Source organism: Tympanuchus pallidicinctus, unplaced genomic scaffold (assembly GCF_026119805.1).
Source record: "Tympanuchus pallidicinctus isolate F22 unplaced genomic scaffold, pur_lepc_1.0 scaffold17, whole genome shotgun sequence".
Lineage (NCBI taxonomy): Eukaryota > Metazoa > Chordata > Aves > Galliformes > Phasianidae > Tympanuchus > Tympanuchus pallidicinctus.
This window is the reverse complement of record NW_026294690.1, coordinates 5,797,774-5,815,229: the sequence shown is the minus strand read 5'-3', so window position 1 is coordinate 5,815,229 and position 17,456 is coordinate 5,797,774. Positions and strand designations below refer to the sequence as shown.

At 48.4% G+C, this 17,456-nt stretch overlaps 1 protein-coding gene across 1 annotated transcript in view; it reads left to right on the top strand.

Annotated features, from left to right (window-relative positions):
* The first annotated feature begins 6,974 nt into the window (after nucleotides 1-6,974).
* Nucleotides 6,975-17,456, top strand: part of WNT7A (Wnt family member 7A) — a 32,986-nt gene continuing 22,504 nt past the window's right edge. Inside the window, exons 1-2 of the mRNA XM_052678856.1 lie at nucleotides 6,975-7,179; nucleotides 7,917-8,143. Of these exons, the coding sequence (XP_052534816.1) occupies nucleotides 7,109-7,179; nucleotides 7,917-8,143 (298 nt within the window). The 5' untranslated portion in view covers nucleotides 6,975-7,108. The remainder of the gene's footprint in view (nucleotides 7,180-7,916; nucleotides 8,144-17,456) is intronic.

Below are 17,456 nucleotides of genomic sequence, written 5' to 3'. Positions count from 1 at the left end.
CCCATAACTCTCTTTGACACCATGATATCACCATGCTCTCATGCATTTCTAGTGACACCTTGATATCAGCCGTGTAAAACTGCATCTCAAACATTTGAACAGGGGAAAAAAAAAAAAAAAGAGGGAGGGGAATTTCATTTTGAAAGAGTATTATTTTAATTACAGCTATAATTTTAGTGATATGAATCTCATCCACTAGTGAGTCTCAACAGTTCTTCTGTTAGATCTGTGAATGCATCCAAGGTCAACCTTCATCAGAACAGAAAGTAGACCTGTGTCTTTCTGCGCCCTCCTCCCCACCATTTCACTTTCTCCACCCTCTCTCCTTCCTGCCATGAACATGAGTTTGCTTCCCCTGATCTCCACATGATTTCCTCATGCTATTTGTTACCCCTTCCCATACACAATTTTTGTGACCTCGCCCTGTGCACATTCGGGGAATGGACAACACCCTTGTTGTCCACGCTGCTGCTCCCCACCCAGCCACACGTGCCATCTGCTCTGCGCATCACTGTGCACGCAGGCCATTTGTCCAACAAAATGTTGTGATCCTTTCCACAGAACCATCTAGTCCAGATCTGCCTCATCTGACTCCTCAACGCAGTGCCCCAGCACTGCAAACAGTTGTCAGTCCAACAGACTGCGTGGCAAATCACTGGCATCTGGCAGGTTGTCACCTTACCACGCATCAGCAGGACACCCACATTCAACACTGGTTGGCCACAAGTAACCAAAACACCTGCTTGACAGCTGCTTTTACAACAGAACTCTCTTCCATCCGTGCATACTATTGCTATTCCTCCTCTCTACAAACTTGGTATTTCCAGAGCTGTCAAATTCTCCCCTACAGCATGTGTAGACCTCTGGTCCTGGCTGCCTGGAAGACTGTGTCATACTGTCTGGACCAGATCCATGGTGTTTAAGACCTTTATTTGGCAACAGACAATCTGCTTTGACAGTTCATCGTTTCACCTCTGTGTCCAGTAATAAATGTGTAAAGGAAATGTCACTAAAGGAAATAGTATTTGCCTAAGTGCAGACTGTGACAACTAGGGAATATCAGCTTTTACATACAGTGTATGCCCAGTACATTCATGTGTGACTCATTATGAGGTGGAATCAGGAAAGCTTCCTAAAGAAACCATGCAGAAAAGAAATAGTACCAAAAACCCAAGTGAGTAGCGTTCCCCTAAATAAACAGCCATGTTTTTACCTGTAGGGAACAAGAGATTAAAAGAGAAGAAATGAGCCGCTATGGAACTGGAGGCCTCCATGCCATATTGCAATAGGCACGTGGTGATGTTCACACTGGGATTCCCATACTTTGCTCAAAACAACTGACAAAAAGAGGTCTGCTTCTCCAACCTTGCTACTGCTGTGAGGGATTGCTGTCTGAGACGGCAGCTCACTTCCTGTGCATTAATCATTAGCTCCATTTCTGGTATGTGCAGCCATGCACATACCAAGGGTCCAAACTCCAAGCACTCAAGATGGTTCAGAGGAAGGCAAAATCCGTAGCCATAGGCAGCCTGAAGACTGACTGCATTTTGGAATGCAGCCCCCGCATCAGGCCTGAGAGCAGACACACACGTGGAAAGACACAGGAAACCTTTCAGAGTAACTGCGAGCTGCCCAATCCTCCAGAGAGTGCAGAAAAATCCATTCAAGTCAACTTCAAAACAGCAGGTATACAACCTGCGTGTTCTGACGGCGGTTCTTTAACACCTAAAAGGTTGAAGACTGTATCTTCTCCTGGGGACACGTCCTTAACTCTGGGACCCAAAACTTAAAGACGACTTCCTCTCCAAAACAGAGCTGGTGAGTTGGCCATTCAAGTTGGGCAGTTTCAGCAAGCTCTTCCTTCAGCTTTCACGTATCCATACTTAGATTCAAGAGTCTGAGCAAACCCACCCTCAGAGAAGGCCTGGCCTGAGGAGCTCCAGAAACCAGCAGACACACCAGAGACTACAGCAGAGGGGCTTTAACTGAGATACTTGTGCACAGATACAACCATGCCCTGGATGGCCCCTCATGGCACCAACTCTCCTGCCCAGCAGCAGGCTGCCAAGTGCTTGCCTTGCAGCCCCCAAGTGCACCTGGCAGCTGATGAGTTGCTGTGGCTGCCAGTGATATATTGTGGGAGCAGGCAAGGAAGAGCCCAGGAAATTAACTGGCTTTGGGAATGTTATTTATTTATAACTATTGCATTTTTTTTTTTAAACACCCTTTTAGGAGTTAGGAGATTCTTAATACAGCGAGTGTTGGTATATTAAGATCACATTTCTGCTACTGAAAGGATTCTCTAGTCTGACTTTTACAGGAGATGTTTTGACAACAAAACTGTGCAGCTATGATTAGCCTGATAAAAGGGAGCCAGAGCTGGAGTATTGATGGTATGTGCATCCAGGATCTAGTTACAAAATGGGCTTTTAACCACATTCTCCCTTGTGAATTTGTGTTATCAGAGGCCATCTTAAAGGGAAAAAAAAAAAAAGAAAAAGACAGACAACCTTTCTTTTTTTGTTTTACATGGGTATGTTTCTTGCGTTTCTTTATGTTTATGAAAAATGAGACATTAATAACCTTGACCAGAACCACACACTGAGCAGGCAGCATTGTGCAAGCTTTGCTCCGAGCTCCGCGCACCTCCATCAGCACTGAGAGCAGCAGCCAGTCTGCCTGATGGGGGACCTGGGCCTGGTGCTACCCCTGTGAGCACAGTCCACAAGTCCAGCAGCGTACTGAGACCTGAGGATTTTTAAAGTTGTTTTTTTTTTTTTTTTCCATAATCTAATTTATTTTGAGAATATATTCTTAGAGCTGATTAGCTAGCGTACTAAATCATTGCACTGCCTAACCCCAAAAAGCAACCCTGACAAACAATTAACAATAGAAGCACCATTGTGGCAAAAAGTGATGGATGGCTCCAGGGTGTAGCTTGGGCCTGGGCTTTGTTCAGAAGAAAGTTGCTGCTGCTAAATAAAGAAAGGGTAGTAAAAGGTGAGAGCGAACAGATCCTATCTGGAATAAAACTATTCGCTCTCCTTCAGTCTTCTCCTATGTTTCCTCATAGCAGTGAGCATCTCAGCAGAGGCCCCAGAGCCCACGGCAGGCTGAGAGCCAGGAGTTGCCATGCACCAGCCCTGCTTCTGCACAGCGGGGACTGAATGCTCTTGACTGTAGACAAACAGGGGCTCTGCCTGTTGCAGGCTGGGCAGTGAGGTGGGCCGCTGCTGTCTGCCCTGTCTGCATTCAGGACACAGCCATTGCAGCTGTCCCATGCCTGCCCCAGAGGCTGCTGCATGGGGAAGGATCTTGCCTTCCTTTCTGCTTGTTCCCTTGCAGAGTCTGATGATGCCAGCAAAGGCACTTCATGGATGTGCAAAAACTCTTTCAGGTGCTGGATTATTAAAAAGAGAGTGCCTGGCAGTGTAAGAAAGTTCCTTTCTAAATCTCTATAACAGCACTACACAGCCATGTTGCATTGGCTGAAACAAAGAAAGAAAACCCTGTGATTTCTGCCGATTATCAGTGCACCAAATGACAAAACCTGGGACGCCATCTCAGCTAAGCAGAACTGCTGATAACTGCAAGACAAATTGCTGATAACTCAAAGACACAGGCTGGCTCTGGCCGTACAGGACAGACATACATCGCAGGCACAGTGCTCTTGGGTCACAGCTGAGGGCCAGGTTTCACCTGCAGATATCTTCACATACATCAGGATTGCTGATTCTTTTTAACCCCAATGGGTTTAACCCAACGGTTTCAAGTATGTTTTTATTTCCAAAGACTACATCCGAATTACTTCTTTTCTGACATTTCTAAGCATTGTTCCAAGTGTTGTATTACTTGTTGCTATGCTGTTAATAGAATTATCCATCATAACATCTCATACTGATTTTATGATGAAGAGATTATAGATCAATAGATAGAAGGCAGTACGAAAAAGACAGGTATATGCATACACATGGTAACTAAGTAAAGATGAGTTACATTGGAGCACTGGAAAGAACACATGCATGGAAGGACCATGTAAGGTCTATGAACATCTTAAATGGTGATTAAAATGTTTTAGAAACGTTGCCAAAAAAGACAAACTGCCCTTCTGTAATCTGGCCAGGAATGTTATTTTATGTGTAGTGCGCATGTGTAGTGTGGCACACACACTTGCTTATATCTGGGTCACAATTTTTTAGCAACAGAGTAAGAAAAAGATATTGATCAGCCCAGTAACTGGTTTATCTTTAATTTCTGAGGAGGCTCTGCCACTTTCTGCTCTCACAGAAACTTAAGACAACAGTTTGCTTAGCACTGACCTGCCCCATACCCTGTGCTGTGCTAACCAGCCACCCTGCTGGTGCTGGGTCAGACAAAACGACTCTAGCACTGGGAATAAAGAAAGGGCAGAAATGGAGCCTATTTGGCACTTGAGCAGCATTTGGTGTGCCAGACCACCACAGCATGGAACGGGATGAAATTCAGAGGCAAAATGAAAATGACCTCCCTATTCTTTTTGTGATCAGAGGCTAACCTGGGGAGGAGATTGTTCTCCGGAGAGTATGTTTTCAAGATGAGACTCTTGAGACTGTTTGTACTCATTTCTGCTCAAGGACTATTGAGTCAATGTGGCCATTTGGACTAAAAGCAGCGAGCCCCTCTCTTCCCCCCCCGTGCCACTGATACCACTTCAGCAGCAGCTCTACGACTCACAGGATGTCGGTTTGCAGGTTTGCACTGCGCTAACACTGATGGCACCGAACCAAGCAAAAAATAAAGGCGCAGAAAACATCTGCTTTTCGCGCAAGGGTGACATGCGTGGAGCACACGGATATTCCTTTACAGAAATGGAAGCGTGTTACACGGCGGCTCCGCGCCTCCCCGCCTCGCCCTACGCGCTGGCCGTGTGCCCACCGGAGCCGGGCGAACACCTCGGCACGTGCTCGCTGCAGGAGCGCTCTGTGCACAGCGCACCGCCGCTCGGTCCATCTCCGGCTGTCGCACACCTGTTTGCATCGCCCCCCAGCAACCCCCCCACGCACAGCTGCCAGCGCCGCGTGTGCCGCTGCACGGCGCGGGATGCCTGTCCCGGCACGATAGCTGGGGCCGGGCTCACGTTTAGCCTCAACGCCGTACGTTCCTCACTGATTTACGGAGATGATAGATAAATGCAAGCTGGAAGAACGCCGTTCTGCCTCTCTGAACTGCCCATTCCTTTTGCGGGGGCCTTCCCTCCCCCTCCACAGGGAAGACGTACCCTAAAGCCTTCTATTCATTTCCCATTAAGCCGATCCCATTCACGCACGCCGGGCTCAGGGCCGCTTCCCGACTCGGGTCACGCCGCCGGGCCCAGCCCCCGCCCAGCCGCCGGTGCCGTCCCGCAGGTGCCGTGGCAGCCGGCCGCGCCGCGCCCGCAAGGTGGCGCCGTAACAGAGAGAGCGGGCAGCGCCGCGCGCCCCGCCCCGCCCCGACCTGCCCGGCCGAGTCCTGCTGCGCCCCGCGCCCGGCTCGGACTGCCGCCCGCCGGCTGCCCGCGGGATGGGGGCTCGGTGCGCGGTGGATGTAAAGGTGCTGTGAGACCAGATGGAGAGAAGGGGAAAGGAGAATAGAGGAGATGGAGCGAGGCGGGAGAGACGGCCGGGGGGCGGTGGAGGAGGTCGCCAAGAGCCCTCCGTGCCCTTTCTCTGGAGTAACCTCGTCTGCAGCCCTCCGCCCGCCGCCGTCCCCGCTTTTGGGGCGCCCCGGGACCGGTGCTCCGCGGAGGTGTCTCTGCGGCTTTCCAGCGCGGATCCCGGGCACGTTTTATTGCTTTTTGTTTTGTTTTGTTTTCAGAAAAACACTATCAGCAGAACAATTCCAGCACCACACCCCTGTTATCATTTAGGTAACCTCCCTGTTAGAAATATTTTAAGTGGATAATAAAATAGCCGCCACATCCGCGCAAATTCCCGCAACGAGGAGCGGCGATACTCCTCTCGGCCGCCCCGTGCGCGTCCCGTGGGGCTGGGGCATCCCGCGGACACGCGGCGCTCCCCGCTCGGCCGCGCCGCCGGGGCTGTCCCTATCGCTGTCATCAGCGGAACCGACGGACGAAGTGGGAAAGGCGCTCCAGGTGCACGGACGGGACGCGCGGTTGACGAAGGGCACCGTTCTCGCCCTCTGCGGGCGGAGGGCGGCCGCCGCCCGGTGCGGGGATGTCCGGGACTCGCCCCTCTCCTCTCCGCTTCGGCCGGGCAGCCGGGAGGGAGAGGAGCGGCGAGTTACGCGCGTGGAGGCAGAACGAGGGGAGGAGCGTGGGGCTGCCGCGAGAGCATAAAACCGGCCCGAGGTGCTGAGCGGCTCCCGAGCGGGCGGCCGCCGCGGGTCAGCTGAAGCTTCTGCCCCGTGCCGGCAGCAGCAGCGGGTGCGGTGCGGTGCGGTGCGGGCCCGGCACGGCGGCCCCATGCCGCCCGGCGCCCCGCGGCCAGCAGGGCGCACCGCCGGGGCAGCCCACGGGGCGCCCCCCGGTGCCACCCCGCCGCGTCCCCGTCGCCTTCTCCCGGGCCGTGCCCTTCGGAGGAGCCGTGCCCTCCGCCCGAGGAGGATCGCTGTGAGCCTCCTGGCAAGCAGGTGATCTGTTTGCCATTTCTCGTTACCCTTCTTCCCACCTCCCCCGCCTTTCTTCCCCCTGGCTGGACAACTCCCTCCTTTGGAGAACACGCCCAAGTAGCTGAAGAAGAGAGAAAGGGAGGAAAAGAAAAAAAGAGAGAGACGGGGAGATACTTAACATTGAACCCGGGGGGAGAGCCCTGAGCCGCCGGCGCTCGGGAGGATCCCGCAGCCCCGTACATCGCCGGCAATAAAGCGCTGCGTGTGACAGGCATACAAATCCGGGAGCGAGGGAAAGGCGGCGAGAGGGGCAGAGCGGAGCCCCGCGGGGCCATGCTCGGCGGCCCCGGGCAGACCCCGGCAGGCAGCGGCGGGCGGCGCGGGGCGCGGCGGGGGCTGCCCCGGTCGGACGCGCTGCCGTGACCCGGCCCGGAGCGGGGAGCGAAGCCGGCCCAGCAGCGCCGCGGGCATCATTTCGCGGGCATCATTTCGTTGGGCTGAGACACGGCAAGCAAGGAATATGAACAGGAAAACAAGGCGCTGGATTTTCCACATCTTCCTGAGCCTGGGGATTGTGTATATCAAGATCGGGTAAGTAACTTTTTTTTTTTTTTTTTTTTTTTTCCGCCTTTTATAACAATTGCGCTCCCTCTCGCTCTCAGCCTAACCTGCCCAGACCTGTTACTATTTAACTCGGGAAGTCTCAAAAAACCCGGTGGCGGTGATCACGATGATTTTGTAAGAGATAGTTAGAACCCCCGCACCTCCGAGCGACCCTCGAGGCGCAGCTCGCACGGGGCGAAGCGACAGCCGGGCACCGAGCGGAGCAGGTGGGACCCGGAGGGGCCCGGTTCCTTCCGTGCCCGGCGCGGGGTGGCCCGGCCGCCCCCGACCCGCCGCTACCTGCGCTCGGGGCGGTCCCGCTCCCACGCACGGAACGCCGCACGCTCGGGACAGCAGCGGGTCGCGGCGCTGCCCTCCAGGTGCGCCCGGCCGCGGGGCAGGGAGCGTGGGCTCTTCCCCTCCCTCTGAATGTTCGACTGGAGAGTTAGAACCCTCCCAGCCCGATGCCCGTGCGTGGCCCGGGCACGCAACGCTGTTGCATGCGCTTGAATTTACGAATGAGGAAGTTGGGTCCCGTTTTGGCAAGAGCCCACGCTCTCCTTATCTCCGCTTTAGCCGGGGAGAGAGCGAGGGAGAGGGAAGCGGCGGTGGGAAAGGCGGGGGCTTTCCGGGGGCACCTGCCGGCGCCGGACTCCGCGACACCGCGCCGCGTCTGCCTCCGGGAAGAGCCTCCCCGCAGCCACCTCGGTCTTTTGTCGTTGCAGGGGCTTTTCCTCTGTGGTGGCCCTGGGAGCCAGCATCATCTGCAACAAGATCCCGGGTCTCGCCCCCCGGCAGCGGGCGATCTGCCAGAGCAGGCCCGACGCTATTATCGTCATTGGGGAAGGGTCCCAGATGGGCATCAACGAGTGCCAGTTCCAGTTTCGCAACGGGCGCTGGAACTGCTCTGCCCTGGGAGAGAGGACCGTCTTCGGGAAGGAGCTGAAAGTGGGTACGTTGCCTCTCTACGAGCTGTTGGCCGGCCCCATCCATGTGGCACTGAGAGGGCATGCGCTGGGGGCACGGGCATGGCTGTGGGAGTTGGGAGAAGGCAGCCTGCACGCATCGCTTGTGTCTGTGTACCTGAGGATGTGAAAAAGGTGCTTGGTTCTGGTTAAAGGCAGAGGTCTGAGACTGAATGCTGACTGGAGTTAGAATTGCACTGCTGGGGTGCAGAGCCCTCAGCGGCGACTCTGGCCTGAGGTTTCTAACTGTTAGGACAGAGCTCCAGCAATCAGTCTCATCATAAGAGATTTTTACTGTGTGAAATAGTGACTCTATAGTGACTCCCACCAGGAATAAGTGGGTATGCTGCACTTTGATGTCAAGGCATTTGCAACAGGACTGTTCCTATCAACAGTTAGAAGATCCCATTTCCATCTTTTGCAGTTGTTACAACGGTACAAAATAGATTAGAATTCTTAACTAAAATAGCACTGGTAATGATAAACAAGAGTATCTGAGAAAACAGAGCTGAGACTAAAACTCTCACGGCCCTATACTGCAGAACACAGGACAGGGTAGAGCAGCTTACTCAATATTTGTTGATTCCACAGCACTTAAAGCACTAAGAGAGAGGAAAAGTATTTTCCAAATACAGGTATAGTCATTTTCAGGGCCACAGCTGAAAGTCGATCACTCACGGTATGCCGTTCCACGTCCAGAAGGTGAAGCTGGGATCTGTGGTTTCCAGCCTTGAGGTCTCTCTGCCTCCTCCCCATCTGGAAGGTAGATACAAAAACCACAGAGCCAGTCAAGCAGCGCTTTGCGTGATGGATAACACGGATGTTCTGTGAGAACCCCAAAGAGTTCTACAACAGCTGTGGCTTTTGGCATACAGGGAAACCCTCCAGACTGGACTGCCTTCCAGGCGCCATTCCTTCATATATGGACAAATGGCAGGATCTGGCCCTAGAACCCCATTCTTGGCATTCTTACAAAGAGACAGTATTGCCACTCTGCTTGGGAAAGCCCAAGAATGCTTGGCATTAACTGAACGCTATTTTATCACGTGTGCACATTGATAGGCATATTTTCCAATACCTTGAGGTACTTAAGGAAGGAACACAAAGAGAAAAAAAAAAAAAAAGCTAAATTTTAAAGTCCGGTGTGAGCTACAGGTCTTTCAACACCTGTGATAATCAAACACAGTGACTCAAGTAGGGTACGTGAAAACCACACTGCCCGACATTGTGAAACATCTGAAAATGGACCATTTATTCAGATTAGCTCATGCTTTCTGTTCCTTGAGCTGAGCTGTTCCTGTCAGTGATCCATGCAAGTATTTGCCACTTATGTCGGTGAAGAGTCCATTTGGATGGCTGACAGGTTTGGGCTCATTTAGTCTAAGAGTAACATTTCCTTAAGCAGAAAATGTGAGAAGGGTTTCTTCCCTAGCAAATCATAAAAGTGCGGAGTTATTGTGGTCTGTTGCATAAACAGGCACTCAGTTCTTCCACCCCTCCCAAAACTGAATTATTTAGCTAGTGGGTTATATTTAGGTCCTTTTAAAGAAAGTCAATATTGAAGGAAGTAGACTTTGATCTGTCTTTGAGGTGATAACTCTTAATATGTTCTATCTATCCATTACGATGCTAAGATGGATAGGGCAGATTCATCGCTGGTTTCAGAATGGAGTCAAGTGTTGAACATCATCCAAATTATAAAACTCATTTAAGGAATAAGCAAAACTTCAAATTTAAACAGCTTATGCATTTACTTTTAAAAATAACGTTCAATAAAAGTCACAAAGGGTTTGAGATCTGCAGTGGTGAATCTTACATACGTGCATGGTGCTTCAAATCCTAGGGCCCTCTAACTCCATGAAATACTACCTGAACTGCTCAGGTTGTCTCCTTGTTCCTCTGCTCCTTATCTGTTGGCATATGTAGAGCCCTACAATATCTGACACAAATCAACTTTCTATGGCTATAAGGAAAAAGTATCCACTCCCTAGATTTTTCTCTCTTAAGATCTCTGTGGGGGTGTGCTCTGGGCTACCGGTCACAGAAATGGAGGCTAACATCTGATTCTGGTTAAGAAGGGCAACCCCTATGTGCCACAAAGCCAAATGCCCCCACATGGGAGATGAGGCCCTTGTGCCTTACCCTAAACAAGAGATAGAGACATGCAATGTGGAGAGCCATGTATGCTATGGGACATACTTGAAGCTACAAGAACAAGCCAGGTCACGCTTAATGCAAATATATTGCATCCTTCTCTTCTTAAAAAAAAATAATAATAATTTTATAAGTTTGATTAGTAGCAACAGCTCTTGCTTCTCAGCCCTTTGACACTGTGTGTGTTACAAAATACCACTCAAATAGCAACTAAAGCATTAGCACCTTCTATAGCATTCAGAGGCTGGCGGTGTTTCCTGGCTGGCTGCGTCCTTGCAGCAGTTACCTTGGAGGTGCATGGGTACCTTTGTCTTGTTGCTGGCGATGGAACTGGGGCACATGACCTCATCCCACTTGCTCTTCTGGGCGGCTGTGCTGGGATGAGAGCAGCACTGATGCACTCTCTCTAAGATTAGGCTATGACTTCAGAATGACAGTGATGTGGCTCTCCTTGCCGCTGCGCTGCTGAGCACGTGCAGGAAGCAAATTCTAATATCAATTTGGGAGGATGTGCTTAAGTAACTCTTATGCTAATAGGATTTGTGTGTGTGTTATTCCATGCAAATAAGTTACCTTGGATACCACATATTCCTGTGAACTATTTCCCAGCCTATGATTCTGATGGCACACCGAGCCACATCTCTCCAAAAACAGATTTCATTACCTTCACCTGTACTGGGTGATCTAGTTTATGAATGCTATGCAAACGTACTCAGATTGTTCAAGTTCCCTCTGTCACGCTACAGGGCGATTCGAGAGGCCTGATTTCTTCCAGTGGCTCTGCCCCATGGGCTGAGGGACCTCAGCACTCCTCCTCTCTTCTCTGTTTCTCTTTTCCCATTTTTAAAATGGCAACAGGGATTCTAGCCTTGGGGAAACCCTTTGAAGTCTGCAGAAAGAAAGCATCAAACAACATTTTCCTTTTCTTCTCTGTAGCATATGTGTCTGTGTATTTTAACAAATTTACATTTAATCTGTCTTCTAGTGATGAATTAGATGTAGAGTTACAGTTAGTTAGTCGTCACTTCAATTAATCCATACTTCATACAGAGCGTCTCCACTCATTATAGCCTGCTTCCAACCAGTACACAGCCTATACACTCTGTTTCTTGTGTCATTTTATCTGGTTTGTCCTTCAAAAGAGAGATTCTTCCTTACTGACACACCATGGATATCTTATCACGACAGCTGGTGGCAATAGTGCCAATAACATGAAGAGAAAGAGCAGTAAAAGTGACATCAGTTTACTCCAGACTTGGTCCAGTTACAACAGGAAATTGTAAAACTGCAATCAAGGTTAACACAAGGAATTTTTCTAGACAATTCTGTAGAAATCTTATTAATAATGTAAAGTCACAAAGAGAATTTTTAAATAACCACGGAGATGATGCAATGTTTCAATTATGGAGACACTTGAAACCAAGTACATTTGTGACAGCGGTCAGCACTTCTGTTCCCAAAGACAGCCACAGTCAAAACCCAAGATTTTAAAGCAGGATAGACAAGAAAACTCCCAACTACTCCTGCCCAGCTAAAATATGCTTCAAATCCAGAGTACGTGAGCAACCAGATGCCTTTGACAGAATCTGCCGTCAGCTTTGGGCTCAGATGGATCTCAGGAAGATCAGGTGCTATGCTGAGGGCTGCCCATCCTGCAGCGTGCTGCCAAGTGCTCAGCAGGAGCTTCACTGTTTGTGGCAGTGATGCACCAGGGTACAAGCAGGGAGTAACTATCTCAATAATTCCTTCAGGATGGCTGTACTTTTCATGGCATGTAGAGGGAAAAAAGTCAAAGCTATGTCCTCTGGTCATAATGGAACATCGCTGTCACTATTCAGTGAGACTCATGAAAATTTTCCAATACAAACTGTTTGACTGCATCTCTGCATCTCTTTGACGGAACAAAGTGAGAACTCATGTCAGTGCAGATCTACAAGAAGAAAGGTGGCACAACCCTGTGGAAGCTGTCATGAGCCCTGCATGGGAGAGGCTGAAAGGAGGCATCCAAGGGATGAAGATACAGTGGTGGTCCCTGAAGAACCTTACAGCAAATGTGGTTTCAACCAGTTACTCATCCTGGACTTAGTAAAGTCCATTGATTCTTTGGTTTCTTTTGCATTGGAAAGCTTTTCAGTATAACCCCCTGATACCTCTATCCATCTGACATTGCTCAAGTCAGTAAGGCTGAAATCAAAAGAAGGCTCCACATGAACAAACTGGCTTTAAAACTCTGGGCCAGCTCAGCACCAGCCTGCACTGTGGGCAATGCCTTGGCTCAACGGTCAGTGCAGACATGTCCAGATGTGCACATCAGTGCTGGACAGGCTGTTAACATATCTTGATGCAGTCTACTTTTAGCAACCATCCCACAATCCAAACTTCAATGAGCTTGCTCAGCAGCTGCTAGTTAGGAAGCATCTCCTTTGCTAGTGTGCAAAAAGAACAAGTTCTTGTTCATTCTCCTTTATGGTCTGGTCTGGTTAAAACCTAATTTTGTTATTGTTATAAATAGAGAAACTTTTGAAAAGATCCAAGCACAGGTGTGTTCAAAAAGTGGTTCCATCCTCAGTCATTGTGTAGAGCTTCTTGATTTTAAGTACTGGTATAGTCTCTTGTGTCAGGTTTTAGACTCTCTGACTCTTTAAGTTACAAAATAAGACTCCTAGGGGACAACCACAGGTAAATCAACATGAAAATTCTTGCTGTTTTCATATTGCACAGATTCCCTATGCAAGCCTGTGGGACACCAGGTAGTGCTGCTGCACTATCCAAAGAGGTTCAATATTTGAAGAGAGTTTGATAAATTCAGAACCAGTGGCTAACCCTGAAATACATAGAAGCTCTGAGAGATACAGAAAATAAATATTGTGATTAACAGGAACCTTTTTACCTAATCAAGTAGGGCCAGGATTTGCATTTTTGTGCAAAGTTTCCAACCCCTGAAACCAGTTTCTAATGTCAGTATCTTGCACGTGAACAGTTATTTGCAGGCAAAACAAAGGCCAGGCTGAAATATGGCCTAAGCATCCAAACCCCAGCCTGCTGCTCTACGCCAAAAAGTCAATCTTTCTAAGCAGGGACTGTCACGGTAAGATAAAACATTGCCCCAAGGTCACTGTAGTTGGAATTCCCATCAGAAGGTTTTCATACCTGCCTTCAGACGTGTCTTGTGAGTACATGTTTCAGAGAAACAAAAAGATTACATTTCCTTAGGAAGGCAGAAGACTCTGCTCCTGCAGGGTCGGTACCTGGGCTTTTCTGAAAGGGCGTCGTGGTGTGGAGGGATCAAAGCTGTCTGAAAAGGGGAAACTGCTGTTTGAACCCCAAGATCCTGGCTGTGATTGTGGTAATGCAGGTACCATGAGCAGTAACTTTATGAGCTTAAAGCTCATATTTTAAAAAATAGATACTATATCTGGGCTGCCTTCGCTCTAAGAATCACCCCATTGGAGAACCAAACTTCAGCCTGTGAAAGTGGGCAGCAACTCCCCCCTCAAAGACTGAAATGTCTTTTAGTGCAACTCTAGTTATTTAAAGTACAGGCACTAATCTTTTCAGAGAACGTTCTGCCAATTTATAGGGATCTGTCATTTTTCTTTCAAGATAGTATTTTAAGGGCACCAAACTGCTCAAAACTTTGAGCCATTAACAAAAGGAGGAAGAAAAAAAAAAAAAGAAGGGGATATTTCAATGATTTTAAACTACTATTTGCTCACAAATATTGGGTTAACGAAAGATGTAGAAAAAACCAACCAAATCTCCAAGACCATACATCGTCTATCAAGAAAGAAGGAGGCACACCCCAAAGCAGGCAGAGGATGAGTTCTGCTCTTAGTTTTTACTCATTATGAATTATGACCTTCATAGAGAGAGGTGAAGTAATGTTAGCTATGGCACATAATTGGCAAGGTACGTTGTATTTTCCATCTTTATATTTTCACAATCATATTTCAGCTCATGTCACTGCAGATAACTCCCTCTTTGACCCTTTGGCTTTAAATAGCAGAAAATACATCCCATGTTTTCCAGTGAGATAAATAGAAATTTGTCTTTTTTATTTCACAGCTCAGTCAGTTTATGACCAGGGCCAAGCTGTTTAGCAACACACAGAAGAGGTACCCAATGGATAAGCACTTGCTGTCTTCCTGCAAGTCAAGCCTGCCCCATGTCATGCAGGCTTAGGCCCTGTTTCCCGTGCACCACCAAGTTATTTTGCCTCTTTTTGAAAACAGCTTCTCATTTTTAATCCTCATGAATGAAGCCCTTTAATAAGAAGATTGAAGATTAAATATAAAAACATTAAGCTAGCTGAATTAATACCAGAACGCAGACTTCTCTTTGAACCAGGTTCTTGCTGATCAGCCGAACGTACAAACATGAGAGCAAAGATGTGACTTGTGTGCGTTGCAGGATTGATACTCCAAGGTATGCATGAGTTGTATATAATTACGCTCAGTGATAGGAAAGTTACCTGTGCTGGTAACGTCTACATTTTCACTTATTTGTGATTCCCTTCTTGCTTTCCCTTCTGGTACCTGATTGGTGGTGATGGTGGCCTGGGCAGGTCTCGGTTAAGGAGCTTGGTGTTGTCCCATACTACCTAGTGAGGGGTATAAAGACAACACTCCAGTGCTTTGGAGGGTGGTTTGCACTGTGGATTGGAGTTGCAGAAGCACTGGAAGTCATGGATGCCATGCTACCACCAACAGAGCTGCTGCAACCCACTGTTCAGTGGAGGAGAGGGGATATATTTGCAGTGGGCACAACATGTATATTGTGTATTCCTGAAAAGACTGAAAGAGCAGGGTGATATTTGTGTTCGACACGTGAAGAACAGCCTCTGTGCTTGCCCAGCACTGCAGCACTTATTCAGACTGCTCTGGATGAGGAATGGAGCCAGGCAGATGTCAGCACCCAGTTTGTGCCAGCCAAGTGCTGACGGGTGGCAGTGGTGCCTCAGGCACAGGGTGTCTGTCTCTGTCCCAGCCAGCCCCAGCTGAGCTCCAGCATCACTTCCAATAGTGCAACACTTATGCCTGGCAGTGCTGCCATGGTTGGAAAGCTCTGAGGGATCACCAGCCTTCGGAGGGACAGGACAGCTTCTGAAAGCCTGCCAGACCCCTCTTTGAAGTTTCTCACATCTGAGCTCAGCTTGAGTGTGTGCTTAGCCTTTGCTCATTCTAGGCAGTAAGAAAGTGGAGCCATCTGGAAGCAGGAAGGATTGCTTGCTCACAGGTGGCTGTGTGGTTGCCCTCTTTTCCCCCTTGCTTTCTGTAGTTTTTCAGCAATTTCTGCAGGGCTGACAGCACAGGTGGGGGAAAGATCCCCAACCAACCTCTGGCAGCTCGAGTTGTGCTCATCCTCCATAAACACTCTTTAAATAGATCTGGTGTCTGGGAACATGATTTGTCTCCCACTAAAATCATTTGATCTGTTTGTTACATGCATTTAAAAATTACTATTTTTTTATTTTTAAATCATAGAGTTAAAATAAGTTGATGTTTAAGGATGAATTTAATGGGAATTGACTGCAAGATGAATTAATTCCTGGGCCTCCACCGAGTGGTGCTAGCTCATGGGTCAGGCAGTTGTTGAGGAGACAGTTGTAGCTGTTCATGTCAACGAGTAACATTTTGTTTAAACTATCTCCAAAAGCTCTTTCCTGATCTCATTGCTGAAAACATACTGTATACTTTTCCAGCTCCTGTATGACCTTTCTATCAAGTTAGAGAAGGCAATGACTGTGCATTAGGGTTTTCCTGCACCCTTTCAGTTTCATAAAGGAGACAAATCCTTGATGTTGCTGTCAGCCCACTGACTAGGGTCTGTTTTTACTGGGGAAGAACTGTTTTGCTTGTTCTGGTCATTGGCCAATGTGGGCTGAACGTCTCACAGTGCGTGGTGCTCCGCTGTCAGTTCTTTTCCCTTTGCTCTTTCCTTATCCTGTATTTTACTCCCATCCCCAGCAACAACCTGGCAGAAGCACACATTTTCACCTTATCTCCTGCTTCACAAGCTTTCTTCATCCTCCTGAAACAGGAGTGCTCTACCTTCTATTCAGTATTTTGGATGCGACAGTCACCATTATCTACAGTTAAAATATATATAAGAGAATCTGAGAATCTCAGTGTTGTGTTGATATCAAAGCTAACAGTATGATCTTGAATTTTTAACTGAATTTTAAGATGAAATTTAAGGCACAGATGCACAGGCTTTATTTTTTCAGGCTTAGGCTGAACAAATAAAGAAGAAAGAAAAAAAAGAAGGGTCCAATTATTTCCCTAAAGTTATGGCTTCCACAAATTGTATTGGGTCACTTCCAAAACTGGTTCATCTTTGGGAGTCCAGAATGGATGAGGTTGTGCCTTCCAACCTCTGCACGTGCTGAGATCAGGTTGGAGCAGGACCTCCCTTGTCAGCGTCTGCAGGGTAACAGAGCTGCCTGCAAGGAGCCTGTTAAAGCAGTGCTTCCAACTGAGATCCTTTGCTGAAATTAGAAGTCCAGTGCTAGTATTTATAATCTAAAATTGGCAGGAAAACATATGTTCTCATGCTGATCCCACTTGGTAGCAAAAATGTTATGCTAAAGCAGCATCACAGAAGAGTTTCAGAGTGGACTGTGCCTACACCTATCCTATTTGCTGACTTCTGGGAGCTAGACAGGCTTGAAGGCAAATTTCAACGCAGAACCGTTTTCTGATGCTGTCTCACTCTTGCAGTCCTATGAAATGGAACCTGGTGTAGTGCATTGCCTCTTTGAGGAGGGCCTTCTGAGCAGAGAAATTGCAACTACTTGTTGTACCCTCCCTGTTTACCAGTGCACTTTTCATTATGCTCTACTTGAAAAAGTGAGGATGTCGCTATGGATAAAGGTGGGACAGGATGAGAAAGATGCCACAGCTTCTGTCTGTGCTTGTGGCTGCACAGGGGCACTCAGAGCACTGCTCACGTACACTTAAAGCCAAGGGTTTCTGTTCCATGCTCAGATGTTCATAAAACGGCACTAACTCTAGAAAGCCTCACCTGCCAGTTCTGCAGTTACAAATCAACGTTTTATGATTTACTTTGAGGAATCCTTTCACGGTCTCTAATTCTGACTACAAGTTCCATAATAAACACAGTCATATTTCTAGGTTGATTTTAGGA